Source organism: Ovis aries, chromosome 4 (genome assembly GCF_016772045.2).
Source record: "Ovis aries strain OAR_USU_Benz2616 breed Rambouillet chromosome 4, ARS-UI_Ramb_v3.0, whole genome shotgun sequence".
In the NCBI taxonomy this organism is placed as follows: domain Eukaryota; kingdom Metazoa; phylum Chordata; class Mammalia; order Artiodactyla; family Bovidae; genus Ovis; species Ovis aries.
In genome coordinates, this window is record NC_056057.1 from 39,065,925 (window position 1) to 39,081,393 (window position 15,469).

Below are 15,469 nucleotides of genomic sequence, written 5' to 3' on the forward strand. Positions count from 1 at the left end.
AAAAATCATCATAACATCACCATAGGTAAATGGTGATTGAATCTCATGAGGAATATAGAGGAAAGAAACCAGGAGGGAGAAGTCAGTAGAACATAACACTGAGAAAAGAAGGAAAGCATGAACACATCCAGAAGGGCATATAAGGGGGATTGTAAGGTAGGGATTTTGATATTTATGCATTTGAGTCTTCTGTCTAGTGTTTCTTAATTTCCTTTGTTATGTTGTGTATGTCTGATCCAAATCATATTTTTATAAAATGCCAATAGAGCCTTCAGAATTCATTGTATAAAATTAAAATTTCTTCTTTATTATACTCAATAAATCGTTATATATTACCATAGTTGCATTCCCTCCTTATATGTATACTTTTATTACATTGTTATGTATTATAATATGTGCAGACTCACAATAAAGAACACAAATTACACCATCAAAATTTTATTATGAAGAATCATTTTCTTGACTGTTTTTTTTTCACAAGGAGCTTATGTCCCCACCCCTGTGGTTATGGTAGTTAGATATAGGAAAGAAAGATGTAGAAAGCATACTGGACATAAAATGTTGTGCTCTGGTATTATGTGAGATGTGAGCAGTCACAGTGGAGATCCCTAGAAAAATCATATAGAAAATTGATGAGAACACTACTTCACCTGTGATTACCTGTTCAATTTGTGGCTCTTAACAGAAATGAACCAGTTAGTTGGGTGCTTGTCAGCCCAACTACTACGATCTCACAATGGCAGATAAGTATTCCTTTTCTAGAAAGACATCAAAAATGGTCCAGGGAAGTTAATTTGTAGTAATACAAAGGGCAGGCATGGTTTTTTGCTTAAAAGTTGTGAAGAATGTATCAGACTGTCTTTTTTAATTGTCATGTTTTAAATTCTGCAAAAGCATTTTACCCTATAATGTGCTCAAGATACATCTTTATACATAAAGACAGATATTGAATTGGAATGAATGCAAATGAGTAGGGTAAGGCGAAGGTAAAAATTTCAAGTATATTCAAGTCCATAGACATTTATAAATGATATTAAATTTCTTTAAGATGGGATGCTGAAGCTATGATCTAATAACTCTAGAAAAATAACAGCCGAATATTTCTCTTTAGCTAAAGCTTTCAGTCAGACCAATGATCACATAGCTTTTTTGAATTTTACAATTTCTAAACATTCAAGTGATACAGAGCTTAACAATTATGATATAGAGATTAGCAACAGTGATATAGAGATTAACATTCATACCAAGTGAAATATAGCATTTTACATCTTTGAGTGTCTTTGAAAGGCAATGCCTTGTTTGACCTCTCTATCTCAAAAAAAAAAAAAAAAAAGAATCCTTTACAGTAGGTGAGATGAATATTATTATGGTCATGTTACCTGCTTATTTCTGTTAAGTAAATATATCCCGTACAGTTTATAGCCAAGTATAAAGCCCATTCTCTGATTCTTTGTTTGCCTGTTCTAATAAACCAAAAATATTAATTATGTTAAGAGAAACTTACTAAAGATTTTCTTTGGCCATTTGACTTCTTATGCAAAGTAAATGTTGAGAAAGATAATCATGTTTTAAAGGAAAATGGTTTTGAGATATAAAATGATACATCAATGAAATAAAATCAGTTGTGCTTGAGAACTGACATTTGATTAAACTTTAGTTAAATAAAAACTAACCTTAATATGTATCAACTATTTTTATTTTTTGTGCTCATTGATTTTTTTAAATACTGTTATATAGTTGAAAAATTCCTATAATTTCTCCTCAGTAATAGTTATTTGAGAGTAATGGGGAGGCTGTGTTATTAGTTTACCCATGTTAAGTTTTCCTGTATCTTTTCCTCCCTGCTAGGAAAAGGAAGATGACAAATCAGACACTTCAAGTTCTCAGCAGCCGAAAAGCCCACAAGGTCTTAGTGACACAGGATATTCTTCTGATGGAATATCAAGTTCACTTGGTGAAATTCCAAGTCTTATTCCCAGTGATGAAAAGGATTTGCTCAAGGGACTCAAAAAGGACTCCTTTTCACAAGAAAGCAGCCCTTCCAGCCCCTCAGATTTGGCTAAGTTAGAAAGTACAGTCCTATCTATTTTAGAAGCTCAGGCAAGTACACTTGTTGAAGAAAAGTCAGAAAAGAAAACACAGCCCCATGAGGTTTCTCCTGAGCAGCCTAAGGACCAGCAGAAAACTCAGAGTTTAGTAGAAAAACTGGAATCTACAGTTTCAGAGGAGGAGACCAAAGAGAGTCAAGAAGAAGGAGACACTTTTAAAAAAGAGAGCCAACAAGACATTCTTTCCAGAAAGGACCAAGAAAAGCCTGAATTTGATGAGTTGGCTACAAGGAGACAGCCTCATGATTCAATTGAAGACAGTAGTGAAAGCGAAAACTCACCTGTTCCGCCAAGAAAAGGGAGGACTAGTGTTGGATCATCAAGCAGTGATGAGTATAAACAGGAAGACAGCCAAGGATCAGGTGAAGAGGAGGACTTCATTCGAAAGCAAATCATAGAAATGAGTGCTGATGAAGATGCTTCAGATTCTGAAGACGATGAGTTCATCAGGAACCAGCTCAAAGAGATTAGCAGTAGCATAGAAAGCCAGAGGAAGGAAGAAACCAGGGGGAAGGGGAAAGGAACAGCAGGGAAACACAGGCGACTGACGCGAAAAAGTAGTGCAAGCTTTGATGACGATGCAGGAAGACGCCATTCCTGGCATGATGAAGATGATGAGACCTTTGATGAAAGTCCTGAGCTTAAATACCGAGAAACTAAAAGTCAGGAGAGTGAAGAACTGGTAGTTGCCGGAGGAGGAGGACTCCGTCGATTTAAAACAATTGAACTCAACAGCACCATAGCCGATAAATATTCTGCAGAGTCGTCACAGAAAAAAACAGCTTTGTATTTTGATGATGAGCCAGAATTAGAAATGGAAAGCCTGACAGACTCTCCAGAAGATCGATCAAGGGGGGAAGGATCTTCTAGTCTTCATGCCTCCAGCTTCACTCCTGGCACATCCCCTACATCCGTTTCTTCTCTTGATGAAGACAGTGATAGTAGTCCAAGTCACAAAAAGGGAGAGAGCAAACAACAACGCAAGGCTCGACATAGATCACATGGCCCTCTTTTACCTACCATTGAAGATTCTTCAGAGGAGGAAGAATTGAGAGAAGAAGAAGAGTTATTGAAGGAGCAAGAAAAGCAACGGGAATTAGAACAGCAACAAAGAAAGAGTTCTAGTAAGAAATCAAAGAAAGACAAAGACGAACTTCGAGCTCAGAGAAGGAGGGAAAGACCAAAGACACCACCCAGTAATCTCTCTCCCATCGAAGACGCATCTCCAACAGAAGAATTACGTCAGGCTGCAGAAATGGAGGAGCTCCATCGATCTTCGTGTTCTGAATATTCACCTAGCATAGAGTCAGACCCAGAAGGCTTTGAAATAAGCCCAGAAAAAATAATCGAAGTACAAAAAGTTTATAAATTGCCCACAGCTGTGTCTTTATACTCACCGACAGATGAGCAATCTATTATGCAGAAAGAAGGTGGCCAAAAGGCATTAAAAAGTGCTGAGGAGATGTATGAAGAAATGATGCATAAAAGCCAGAAATATAAAGCTTTTCCAGCTGCAAATGAACGAGACGAAATGTTTGAAAAAGAGCCTTTGTATGGTGGGATGCTAATAGAAGATTATATTTATGAATCTTTAGTAGAAGACACATACAATGGTTCACTCGACAGCAGTCTGCTCGCAAGGCAAGAAGAGGAAAATGGATTTTTGCAGCAGACAAGGAGAGAGCAAAAAATGAGACTTCCGGAACAGATTTATGAAGATCCCATGCAGAAAATTACAGACCTCCAGAAAGAGTTTTATGAGTTAGAAAATTTACATGCTGTTTTGCCTCAAGAAGACATAGTTTCAAGTTCTTTTATCATCCCAGAAAGTCATGAGATTGTTGATCTGGGTAGTATGGTAACCTCTACCAGTGAAGAAAAAAAATTATTAGATGCTGATGCTGCCTATGAAGAACTCATGAAAAGACAACAGATGCAGTTAACACCTGGATCTAGTCCAACCCAGCCCCTCATCAGGGACGATCTGACAGAGTCCACTGTGGACTTTGATAGGGTACCTGATGCGTCTTTGACATCAAGTGTTCTCTCAGGAGCATCTCTTACAGATTCAACCAGCAGCACAACACTCTCCATCCCAGATGTTAAAATAACCCAGCATTTTTCAGCAGAAGAAATTGAGGATGAATATGTGACTGATTATACAAGAGAAATTCAAGAGATAATTGCTCATGAATCACTGATTTTGACCTATTCTGAACCTTCAGAAAGTGCTACATCAGTCCCACCCTCTGACACACCGTCTCTCACATCATCTGTTTCTTCAGTTTGTACCACAGATAGCTCCTCACCCATTACTACCCTGGATAGCATGACCACAGTTTATACTGAGCCAGTGGACATTGTAGCTAAATTTGAAGATGCTGAGGAAATTTCTTCATCAACATATTTCCCAGGCAGCATTATAGACTATCCAGAAGACATAAATATACCTTTAGATCAGACAACCATACAGGATGGTAGAACTAGTACAGATCACGTTGTGATTTCCTTATCTGATATAGAACCTTCTCTCGTAGAATCTGTAGGAACTAAACTCGAGGGGCTAATTGCTGACACTGTTTCTACTGATTTATCTATATCTGAAAAAGATGCAGCGAAGAAGGCCAGAAAGGAAACAGGGGATGGACTTATTCTGGAAGTTTTGGAAGCTTATAGAGATACTAGGAAGGAGTCTGAGGCTGAACTGACAGAAATTAGCTTACCTGACACTGTGTTTGATCAGACACCTTCTTCTGTAAAAACTCTTCCAATGAAGGAGCAGGTTTCAACGACATGCTTTTTACCTGAAGAGGTTTTGAGTCAAGCAAAACCTGCATCTCAGCTACCATCTGGCACTCCTCCCATTTTCTCTCTTCCAACTAAAACTCGTCCATTCCTTCGAAGTTCTTCTTTGGACATATCAGCCCAACCCCCTCCCCCTCCTCCTCCCCCTCCTCCACCTCCTCCGCCTCCCCCTCCTCCTCCTCCTCCACCTCTTCCTCCACCAACCTCACCTAAACCAACTATTCACCCTAAAAAAAAATTAGCGGTTACAGCTCCAGTGACTGCAACTACTGCAGCTACATCTCTAGTAGATTCTGTTACTACAGTGGAGACCACATCTGCTCCCAGCAGTAATGGGTTACCTATGACAAAAGTATATACCGCTGCACCTCCTCCTGTTCCTCCTAAGCCATCTTTAATTCCATCTGGACTTGTATTTACACATAGACCTGAGCCAAGCAAACCTCCACTTGCTCCTAAACCAGCAGTTCCTCAACCTCCAGTCACGACCCCAAAACTAACAGATACATACACCAAACCAACAGGTCTACCTTTAACTACAAGTATGACATTAAATTTAGTGACATCAGCAGACTATAAATTGCCTTCCCCTACCTCTCCACTTTCCCCTCACTCTAACAAGTCCTCGCCAAGATTTTCCAAGTCTCTTATGGAAACTTATGTGGTTATCACATTGCCATCTGAACCTGGCACTCCAACAGATTCTTCACCTAGTCAGGCTATTACCAGTTGGCCGTTGGGATCACCCCCCAAAGATCTGATTTCCACTGAACCAGTATTTTCTGTAGTTCCTCCTATGACAGCTGAGGAAATATCAACTTCTTCACAACAGAGCCTGTACATCTCCAGAGCTTTGGAGACATTTGCTGCTATCCCAGTCACAACACTGTCTTCATTTCAAGCAACTTCAGCTTCAGTTACACAGTTTCACCCAGCTGAAGTTTCCAAGGCTGAAGTTCCAGCAGCAAGAAGTACAGTCCCTAGTGTTGGTCTCAGCAGTGTCTCTATATCCTTTCCTCCAGAGCCTCTTGCTCTAGATCACCTCCGTTCAGAGAAGCAGCAGCATAAAGAAGGTGTCCAGTTGCAGCTTGTTGGTGATGCCATTGATCTGCGTACAGTACCCAAAGCAGATGTTAAAGTAACTGAAAAATGTATGGATCTTTCTGCCTCTGCAGTGGATATGAAGAGGCAGACCACAGCAAGTGAAATGTATGGGAGACAAATTAGTGCTGTCCAACCCTCAATTATAAATCTGAGCGCAACTTCATCAGGAGTGACTCCTATATCCCTGGTTACAGAGACAGTGACTGTTGTTACATGCACAGCTACTGCGAGTTACACCACAGGCACAGAAAGCCTAGTGGGTCTAGAACTTGCAACCGCAGCACCACTCCAGCTTACTACATCAAAGCATGTGGAGCCACTATACAGAGTACCAAGTGGCCAGACCTTTCCTACAATTAGGGAGGAAGCACCAATAAACTTATCTTTAAGTACTTCTGCACACCCAGTGACATCAGCTCCTACGAAACCTGTTACTGCACCTCCTGTTGGTGTCACAAATGGATGGACTGATAGCTCCACATCTCAGAGCATCACTGATGGGGAAGTAGTGGATCTCAGTACCTCCAAAACTCACAGAACTGTTGTAACAATGGATGAAGCTTCTTCAAATGTGGTGACTAAAATAATAGAAGATGATGAAAAACCTGTTGATCTGACTGCAGGAAGAAGAGCCGTGTGCTGTGATGTGGTTTATAAGTTACCCTTTGGAAGAAGCTGCACAGCACAGCAGCCTGCAACCACTCTTCCTGAAGATCGTTTTGGTTATAGGGATGATCACTATCAATATGATCGATCAGGGCCATATGGTTATAGAGGGATTGGGGGAATGAAACCTTCCATGTCTGACACTAATTTAGCAGAGGCTGGACATTTTTTCTATAAAAGTAAGAACGCTTTTGATTATTCTGGAGGAACTGATACAGCAGTAGATCTTACTTCAGGGAGAATTACTACAGGTCAGTATGATGTAGCAACAGACCTTTCTTTGAAATATCATGGTGTTCCTCATCTCATTTCAGGATGACAATGTGGTCTTATTTCCAATTTTGTTATTTTTTATCTTTCTTTGGATGTTTTGGCAATATATTTTGGAGTACATGTTCATTTTTGTTTCTCCACTTTTTTTTTAAAATTTCTGCCACCCAAAGTCGCCTGCATGTGCCTGCATGTTCAACATTGCTTTTATTCTGCACCTGAGTAGGTTAATAACCTGTGGATTTGCATGCAGTCCTGTTCATTATGTTCTTCAAGACTGAGAGGGCTTTCCAATCCCCAAAACATCGTTCATTCTAGGAACTGGACTATAACTCTCCCCTGTATTTCAGGTGAGGTAATGGATTATTCAAGCAAGACTACAGGTCCATATCCAGAAACTCGACAAGTCATTTCAGGAGTTGGGATTAGTACCCCGCAGTATTCCACAGCAAGAATGACTCCACCTCCAGGACCCCAGTATGGTGTGGGGAGTGTTTTGAGGTCGTCTAATGGGGTTGTCTATTCTTCAGTAGCAACTCCAGTTCCTTCCACGTTTGCTATTACCACACAGCCTGGCTCCATCTTCAGCACCACCATGAGGGATTTGTCTGGTGTGCACACAAATGACGCTGTGACTTCCTTGTCCGCCCTGCACCAAAGCCAGCCCATGCCTCGATCCTATTTCCTAACAACTGGTGCATCTGAAACAGACATTGAAGTCACTGGTATTGATATCAGCGCCAGTTTGCAGACTATCACTATGGAGACTCTCACAGCTGAGACGATAGACTCGGTTCCCACCCTGACCACAGCGTCTGAAGTATTTTCTGAAGTGGTGGGAGAGGAAAGTGCGCTTTTAATCATCCCCGAGGAAGATAAGCAACAACAGCAGCTAGACTTGGAGCGTGAGCTCTTGGAACTGGAAAAGATCAAGCAACAGCGTTTTGCTGAGGAGCTAGAGTGGGAACGGCAGGAGATTCAAAGGTTCCGAGAACAGGAAAAGATCATGGTTCAAAAGAAGCTGGAGGAGCTGCAGTCGATGAAGCAGCACCTCCTCTATCAGCAAGAAGAGGAGCGGCAAGCCCAGTTCATGATGAGGCAGGAGACGTTAGCACAGCAACAGCTGCAGCTGGAACAGATCCAGCAGCTGCAGCAACAGCTTCACCAGCAGCTGGAGGAGCAGAAGATTCGCCAGGTCTACCAGTATAACTATGACCCTTCTGGAACTGCCTCTCCACAGACCACTGCAGAGCAGGCCATCCTGGAAGGTCAGTATGTTGCCCCAGAAGGTGGTCAGTTCTGGGCAACCGAAGATGCAACCACCACAGCCTCAGCTGTGGTGGCGATTGAAATACCACAGAGCCAGGGATGGTACACGGTTCAGTCTGATGGGGTGACTCAGTACATTGCCCCACCTGGCATTCTGAGTACTGTTTCAGAAATACCTCTGACAGATGTAATTGTCAAAGAGGAGAAACAGCCCAAGAAGAGAAGTTCTGGAGCTAAAGTCCGTGGCCAGTACGACGAGATGGGGGAAAATCTGGCAGATGACCCCCGCTGCTTTAAAAAGATAGTGGACAGCGGGGTACAGACTGACGATGAAGATTCAGCAGATCGGAGTTATGTGAGTAGGCGAAGGAGAACTAAAAAGAGTGTCGATACAAGTGTCCAAACGGATGACGAAGATCAGGATGAATGGGACGTGCCTGCTAGATCTAGGAGGAAAGCTCGCGTAGGGAAATATGGTGACAGCCCTGCAGAGGCGGACAAGGCCAAACCCCCTTCCAAAGTCTCCAGCATAGCCGTTCAAACAGTAGCAGAGATATCTGTGCAAACTGAACCAGTTGGAACCATAAGAACGCCTTCGATACGGGCACGCGTGGATGCCAAGGTAGAAATAATTAAACACATTTCAGCACCTGAAAAGACTTACAAAGGGGGCAGTTTAGGATGTCAAACAGAAGCAGATTCAGACACACAAAGTCCTCAATATCTGAGTGCCACCTCTCCACCCAAAGACAAGAAACGCCCAACACCTTTAGAAATTGGTTATTCATCTCACCTCCGAGCAGATTCCACACTACAGCTGGCTCCTTCCCCACCCAAATCTCCAAAAGTCCTTTATTCTCCCATCTCACCACTTTCACCAGGCAAAGCCTTAGAATCAGCCTTTGTACCTTATGAGAAACCCCTCCCTGATGATATAAGTCCACAAAAAGTACTGCATCCAGATATGGCTAAAGTTCCCCCAGCAAGTCCTAAGACAGCCAAGATGATGCAGCGCTCCATGTCTGACCCCAAGCCTCTGAGTCCAACAGCAGACGAAAGTTCCAGGGCTCCTTTTCAGTATACCGAGGGCTACACGGTAAGAGTGCTTCTTTTCAGTTAGAAGACAATGGCTGAGTTGATGTTAACTGTGTGTTTGCAGACTTTAGGAAGCCGTGACACTCCTGGTGCCTAATTCTAAATTTCAATGAGGACTATTTCATTAGAAAATTTGGGGGAGGGGGAAGCAGAAAATTATACATCCATGTAGAAATAGGAAAAAAAAAAGGCAAAATGAGAAAAATGTATATTATTTTGTGATTAATGAGATTGAACGTTTTGTTCTTGAAATCTCCCAAGTGTCAATTGTAGGCTGATTTTAGTGAATATAACTAATATTCACATATGGTAGAATAAGTATTGAATAAATAGATAAGGCAAAGGATGACCAAAAATTTAAACCCATGGATACTGGAATTCTTAGTGGGAGGATCCTTGAAGATCGTTTAATCAATCTATTCTTCCTTCTGCCAGAATGTTAATCTTTGCTGCTCAAAATAAAGCATTTCTAGGGCATAAAGTATAATTTAATCTTCATAGCTCATCCATGCTTATTTTGTTTCTGGCAATTTTCCGAATCTAATGTCAGGTAAGCCTTAATCTTAGTGCTTACAGAAGAAAAAAATTAATTTTTATGTTTCTTCAAATAGATTTAATTAATAATTATTTAAGTTTAATAATTTGAGTTTATTTAAAATATGCTTCAAAGTGAAAGGAACATATATAGGAATGTTGGACATATTTATGAAGATCTCTATAACTGGGAATAAGGAATGTTAATCAGGTGAAAAAGCAAGCTATCTACTTCAAGAAAACCTAATATATATCATTAGAAAGTTATTAATAAAGTGATAGTTCTATTTAAAACAAGATTTATGTTTATATCCCCTAATTACACTGGTTTCTAAACTCTAGATCTTAAAACCCTGAAGCTTTTAAATGGGATTTTCTGAGAAATTGCTCTATTGCGACTGACCCAAATGTGTCTAACACTGGCTATGGGCTGAAAAGTGTGCCATTATATGTAACTGTAAGCCAGTTTTTAGGTGTATAGTAATATTAATAGTCATACTAATAAATTAAAATCCTTATCTAAGTGTTCCAGTTTCGTAGGGGCATTTTGTTATTATGTACTTTCTCAAAAAAGAGTGTATAAACTGTCTTCATGGGGGAGATAGAGGTCATAATTTGTTTGTTTTTTATTTACTTATCATAACTCATCAGGGAACCACTGCTACATTGAGATTTCATTCAGTTTCCATGTATGGCTTTGTTTCTAGAATTAAATATATTGAGAGAAATATTTTTAACTTAGTTGTAATGTATAGATATTTATTTTTACAGCAGTGACCTATGAATTCACCTAAAGAGTTATCTAGAAATCTTTGAAAATGTATTATTTAGCAGTATTTTAAAGTTATACTCAAGACTTCTGTCCCAGAAAGAACAGCCTTCTCCATGCGGTATATTGACCATTAATTTAACATTTCACCCTATACTCTTAATTCAAATGAACCCAGGTATAGAAGAGATTCAAGGTGTCAATATTTTTCCTCACAGTATTCTCTTGGGTTTTAGAAGTGTGAAATGAAAGATACAATGTGTTGTATGTATTGTATTATTGATTATAATGGTGATATTGTTTAACTATCTAATCCTAGAAGTTGGATAGAATTACCAAATAATACTCTGAGCCTGAAAAATCCTAAGTGTATTGAACTTTGGAACACAATCCAGTAGTTCCTTTTTCTAAGTGGTTACACTCAGTGCAAGCTTCAATATGGAACGCTGCTGCTGTTGCTAAGTCACTTCAGTCATGTCCGACTTTGTGCGACCCCATAGACGGCAGCCCACCAGGCTCCCCCTTCCCTGAGATTCTCCAGGCAATAACACTGGAGTGGGTTGCCATTTCCTTCTCCAGTGCATGAAAGTGAAAAGTGAAAGGGAAGTCGCTCAGTCGTGTCCAGTTCTTTGTGACCCTGTGGACTGCAGCCCACCAGCTCCTCTGTCCATGGGATTTTCCAGGCAAGAGCACTGGAGTGGGGTGCCGTTGCCTTCTCCAATATGGAATAATTGTATACAAACTCAAAACTACTGTTTTGTTGCATGTGTAAGGTAGACCATTTAATATACAGGCAGTGTTCTTAGCACTTTAGATACTCTGATTTAAGATGGGAATTTTATAATTTATTTCTTGGAAAATTTCTAAACATTCCTTGGGTTCATTTTAAACTAAAACCAGTCTCTCAATTATAAACACAAATTACTAAATATTAGTTGTACTGAAAAGAATAATCTAAGTGATATTCATGGTGATACAAGTTTGTTTAGCTCAGTAATTTCCATACTGTTAATTTTCTCAAACCAATAAAATTGAAAAAAAAATTAAAACATCCAATCAACATTGAGACAACATAGTAACACATATAATTCAGCATGAAAGATCAGTTTTATATGGCATGACATATCTGTAGTCAGTTCTCTTCTTGGAAGTACCAGGGAATGTTTCAAGGGAGGAAGTTCTCAAACAGGAAGGTGAGATCTCTGTTGGACCATGAAGAGCAAAATGGAAGTCATTCTGGAGGAAACAGATATACAAGGGTTCAGACTGATGAACAGTCAGAAAACAAAGAGGAGGAGAAAAGGATTTACTATAAATGAAAGACAAGGAAGGGATAGGTGCCAGGGGATCTAATTTGCTGAGTTCAGGTTTTGTTTTACTTCCTTTGCCTGTGGGGAGCCTAACCCAAGCCACCATCATTTTTTATTTACACTATGCCCTAGGCCCTGGACTCCTCCACTCTTGCCTTCCTTACTGCTGCTGCTGAGTCACTTCAGTCGTGTCCAACTCTGTGCGACCGCATAGACGGCAGCCCACCAGGCTCCCCCATCCCTGGGATTCTCCAGGCAAGAACACTGGAGTGGGTTGCCATTTCCAGTGCTCCAACCACTGACCTTGCTGGTCTTTGAGTATGCCTCATCCCCACCCAGGGAGCCTGTTCGGAGCTCTCTCTCCCCAGATGGTTGTCTGATTCACTCCTGCGTACAGATTTCTGGTTAAATTTCACTTCCACAGAAAAGCTGTCCTTACTTCAGTCTCTATATAAACCTATCACCTTGAATTCCTGCACCCTCCAAACATGTATATTAATGTGTTAGTACATATTTAATGAAATATCATCTACTTTATCCTGTAGAACATAACCTCTACAAAAGCAGGAACTTCGTTTTGGTGCTGCTATAATCCAAGAGCCTAGAACAGCACCCAACACAAAGCAGGTCTTCAATATTTAGTCAATAAATGTATTAAAGGAAGGATTGCATGGAAGCAGTGGGTTAGGACATGCATTAAAAGACTCCAGCTGGTTACCTTTTCATTGCCACAGTCTAGACCCATCCTAGCAAGTCCTTTTGATAATCTGCACTGTTACTTCCTATACTAAAAGTGTCAGTTCCACTTTGGTTTTATATAGATATTTGCACCACTGGGCACAAGTTAAACAGCATTTAGCTATTAGACAGTCCAGATGCCTTACCGATGATGAACAAAGCCCAGAGTAGGCTAGTGCCTTTATCATGATTTCTTAATGAACCTGTAACCTGGCCAGTTAGAATGCTAAACTTGGTGCTTTACAGTTATTCTCTATTTGTCTCTTCTGAGGCTTATGGAACATTTTCTGATTTTGTTGTTTGTTGGTTTGTTTTTTGCTAATTTAGTACCATGCTTTGTGGCTGTCTTTTTATCTTGTCATTTCCTCTGTTCTCCCCCAAATTCTAATTTAAACCCCTGTCAATGAGGTTTATTCACTTTTTAACTTGCTTGCATTCTCTCATTATCACATTCATCCATTCATTGGTCTTTTTAAACACTGTGGGAATCTCTCTAAAACATACAGGATAAGGCAGAGTTCATGCTTGACCTCCCACCACTGTGATCAATTTGTTCTTCTTGCCCCTCTGTTGTATTCATTTGCTAGGGCTCTTGTAATAAGGTACCACAAACTCGGTAAGTTAAGCCACAAAAATGTGCTGTCACACTTCTAGAGACTAAAAGTCCAAAATCATGGTGTGAGCAGGGTTCATTCTTTCTTTTCTTTTTTTATTTTTTATTTTTTATTTTTTTTTAATCTTTAATTCTTACATGCGTTCCCAAACATGACCCCCCCTCCCACCTCCCTCCCCACAACATCTCTCTGGGTCATCCCCATGCACCAGCCCCAAGCATGCTGCACCCTACGTCAGACATGGACTGGCGATTCAATTCTTACATGATAGTATACATGTTAGAATTCCCATTCTCCCAAATCATCCCACCCTCTCCCTCTCCCTCTGAGTCCAAAAGTCCGTTATACACATCTGTGTCTTTTTTCCTGTCTTGCATACAGGGTCGTCATTGCCATCTTCCTAAATTCCATATATATGTGTTAGTATACTGTATTGGTGTTTTTCTTTCTGGCTTACTTCACTCTGTATAATTGGCTCCAGTTTCATCCATCTCATCAGAACTGATTCAAATGAATTCTTTTTAACGGCTGAGTAATACTCCATTGTGTATATGTACCACAGCTTTCTTATCCATTCATCTGCTGATGGACATCTAGGTTGTTTCCATGTCCTGGCTATTATAAACAGTGCTGCGATGAACATTGGGGTACATGTGTCTCTTTCAATTCTGGTTTCCTCGGTGTGTATGCCCAGAAGTGGGATTGCTGGGTCATAAGGTAGTTCTATTTGCAATTTTTTAAGGAATCTCCACACTGTTCTCCATAGTGGCTGTACTAGTTTGCATTCCCACCAACAGTGTAGCAGGGTTCCCTTTTCTCCACACCCTCTCCAGCATTTATTGCTTGCAGATTTGCAGGCCTCCCTCCTAGCTTCCGCTAGCCTCCAGCGTTCCTTGTCTTTCAGAAGGTGGTCTCCCTGTGTCTCTTTAAATCGTCTTCCCTCTCTGTATGACCATCTCTACGTCCAAATTTCCCCACTTTATCAGACACTGGTCTTATTGATTAGGTCAGCACTAAAGATCTGTTTTAACTTGATTACCTTGTGTAAATATCTTGTGTCTGAGTGGTTTCACATTCCGAGGTACTAAGGATCAGCACTCCAACAGAGCTTGGTTTTTTTGTTTTGTTTTTTTAACCAGTAAGACACATCAAAGCACTATATTGCCTTTTTTGTTTGTTCATAGGCAAATGTGAACTGTTCTGTGGTGTGTTTGCTTTGGGTCCTCTTTCCATATGCAGTTACTTTTTTCTTAGCAGCTATCTCGCAAGCTTATGGGAGAGCTTTCATTATTACAAAATTCTTCCGTATGAATAAAATCTTCTCCTGGAGTTTCCAAACATTTGTCTTAATTCTGAAAAATTTGGAACATCCGAGATTTAAATTTATTCCTTTCCCACTCTGTAGGAATCCAAACATCTGAGATCCTTTAACTGATAGAGTTTTTCCATCATGGATTTGTAGTTACACTTTTGACACAGAAATTCCAAGCCAGGAGCCTGTATCATCTGGTTAGTGTTTCACTGGCACTTTGAGTTCATGCTTAACCCTAAGATATCTTATACATTTACTTGTTTAAATTGGCAATAATTAACATAAAATCATAAAACAGTATACAGTGGGCCTAACTGGTGCAGGAAGTTATCTGACATCTTTTTATTGAGTTATGTAATATTCCCCTATGTCTGCATGAGGTGAACTGTATCTCTTTTCCAGACTTTGTCATTTTGATATTAAAGTCACAGCCCCCAAGCTAAATTCTATTTTTGGCAACTTTATATAACCAAACACTTTTATCATGTAGTCTTCCTTTTACAAATATAAAATTTTAACTCTGCGTAAAGATGAAAAAAAATGCCACCTTCTTCCTTGAGTTTTTCTGTTCGCTCCCCAGAAAAATTTCCAAAAGATACAACTGAAATATTCAGAAATGTACTCCTTCTCATGGGGTTGAGCTCGCTATTTACATACCACTTGAAAATAATGTATTTTCATTCTCATTTAGAAAAAGGACAAAAAGAAATAAGATTTTTGATGAAAAACAGTATGTACACAAAGCTTTATTTCTAATTTTTATCAGTGGAATTCTTCAATTAAAATGTTTTATGAGAGCAAAATAGTTAAAAATGAGTGAACACTAACTAGTATAGAGTTATCAGGTCATCTGTAATAACTGAAAGTAACACAAC

The 15,469-nt window shown here is 40.0% G+C and overlaps 1 protein-coding gene across 9 annotated transcripts in view; it reads left to right on the plus strand.

The window, feature by feature from the left end:
• The window catches only part of PCLO (piccolo presynaptic cytomatrix protein), a 377,965-nt gene that overhangs the window by 195,425 nt on the left and 167,071 nt on the right, over nt 1–15,469 (plus strand). For 7 of the 9 annotated variants that reach the window (XM_060414989.1, XM_060414990.1, XM_060414992.1 and 4 more), the window contains exons 5-6: nt 1,849–6,934; nt 7,304–9,318. In XM_060414989.1, the coding sequence (XP_060270972.1) occupies nt 1,849–6,934; nt 7,304–9,318 (7,101 nt within the window). The remainder of the gene's footprint in view (nt 1–1,848; nt 6,935–7,303; nt 9,319–15,469) is intronic. The other 2 variants (XM_060414993.1, XM_060414994.1) reach the window with 1 other exon arrangement.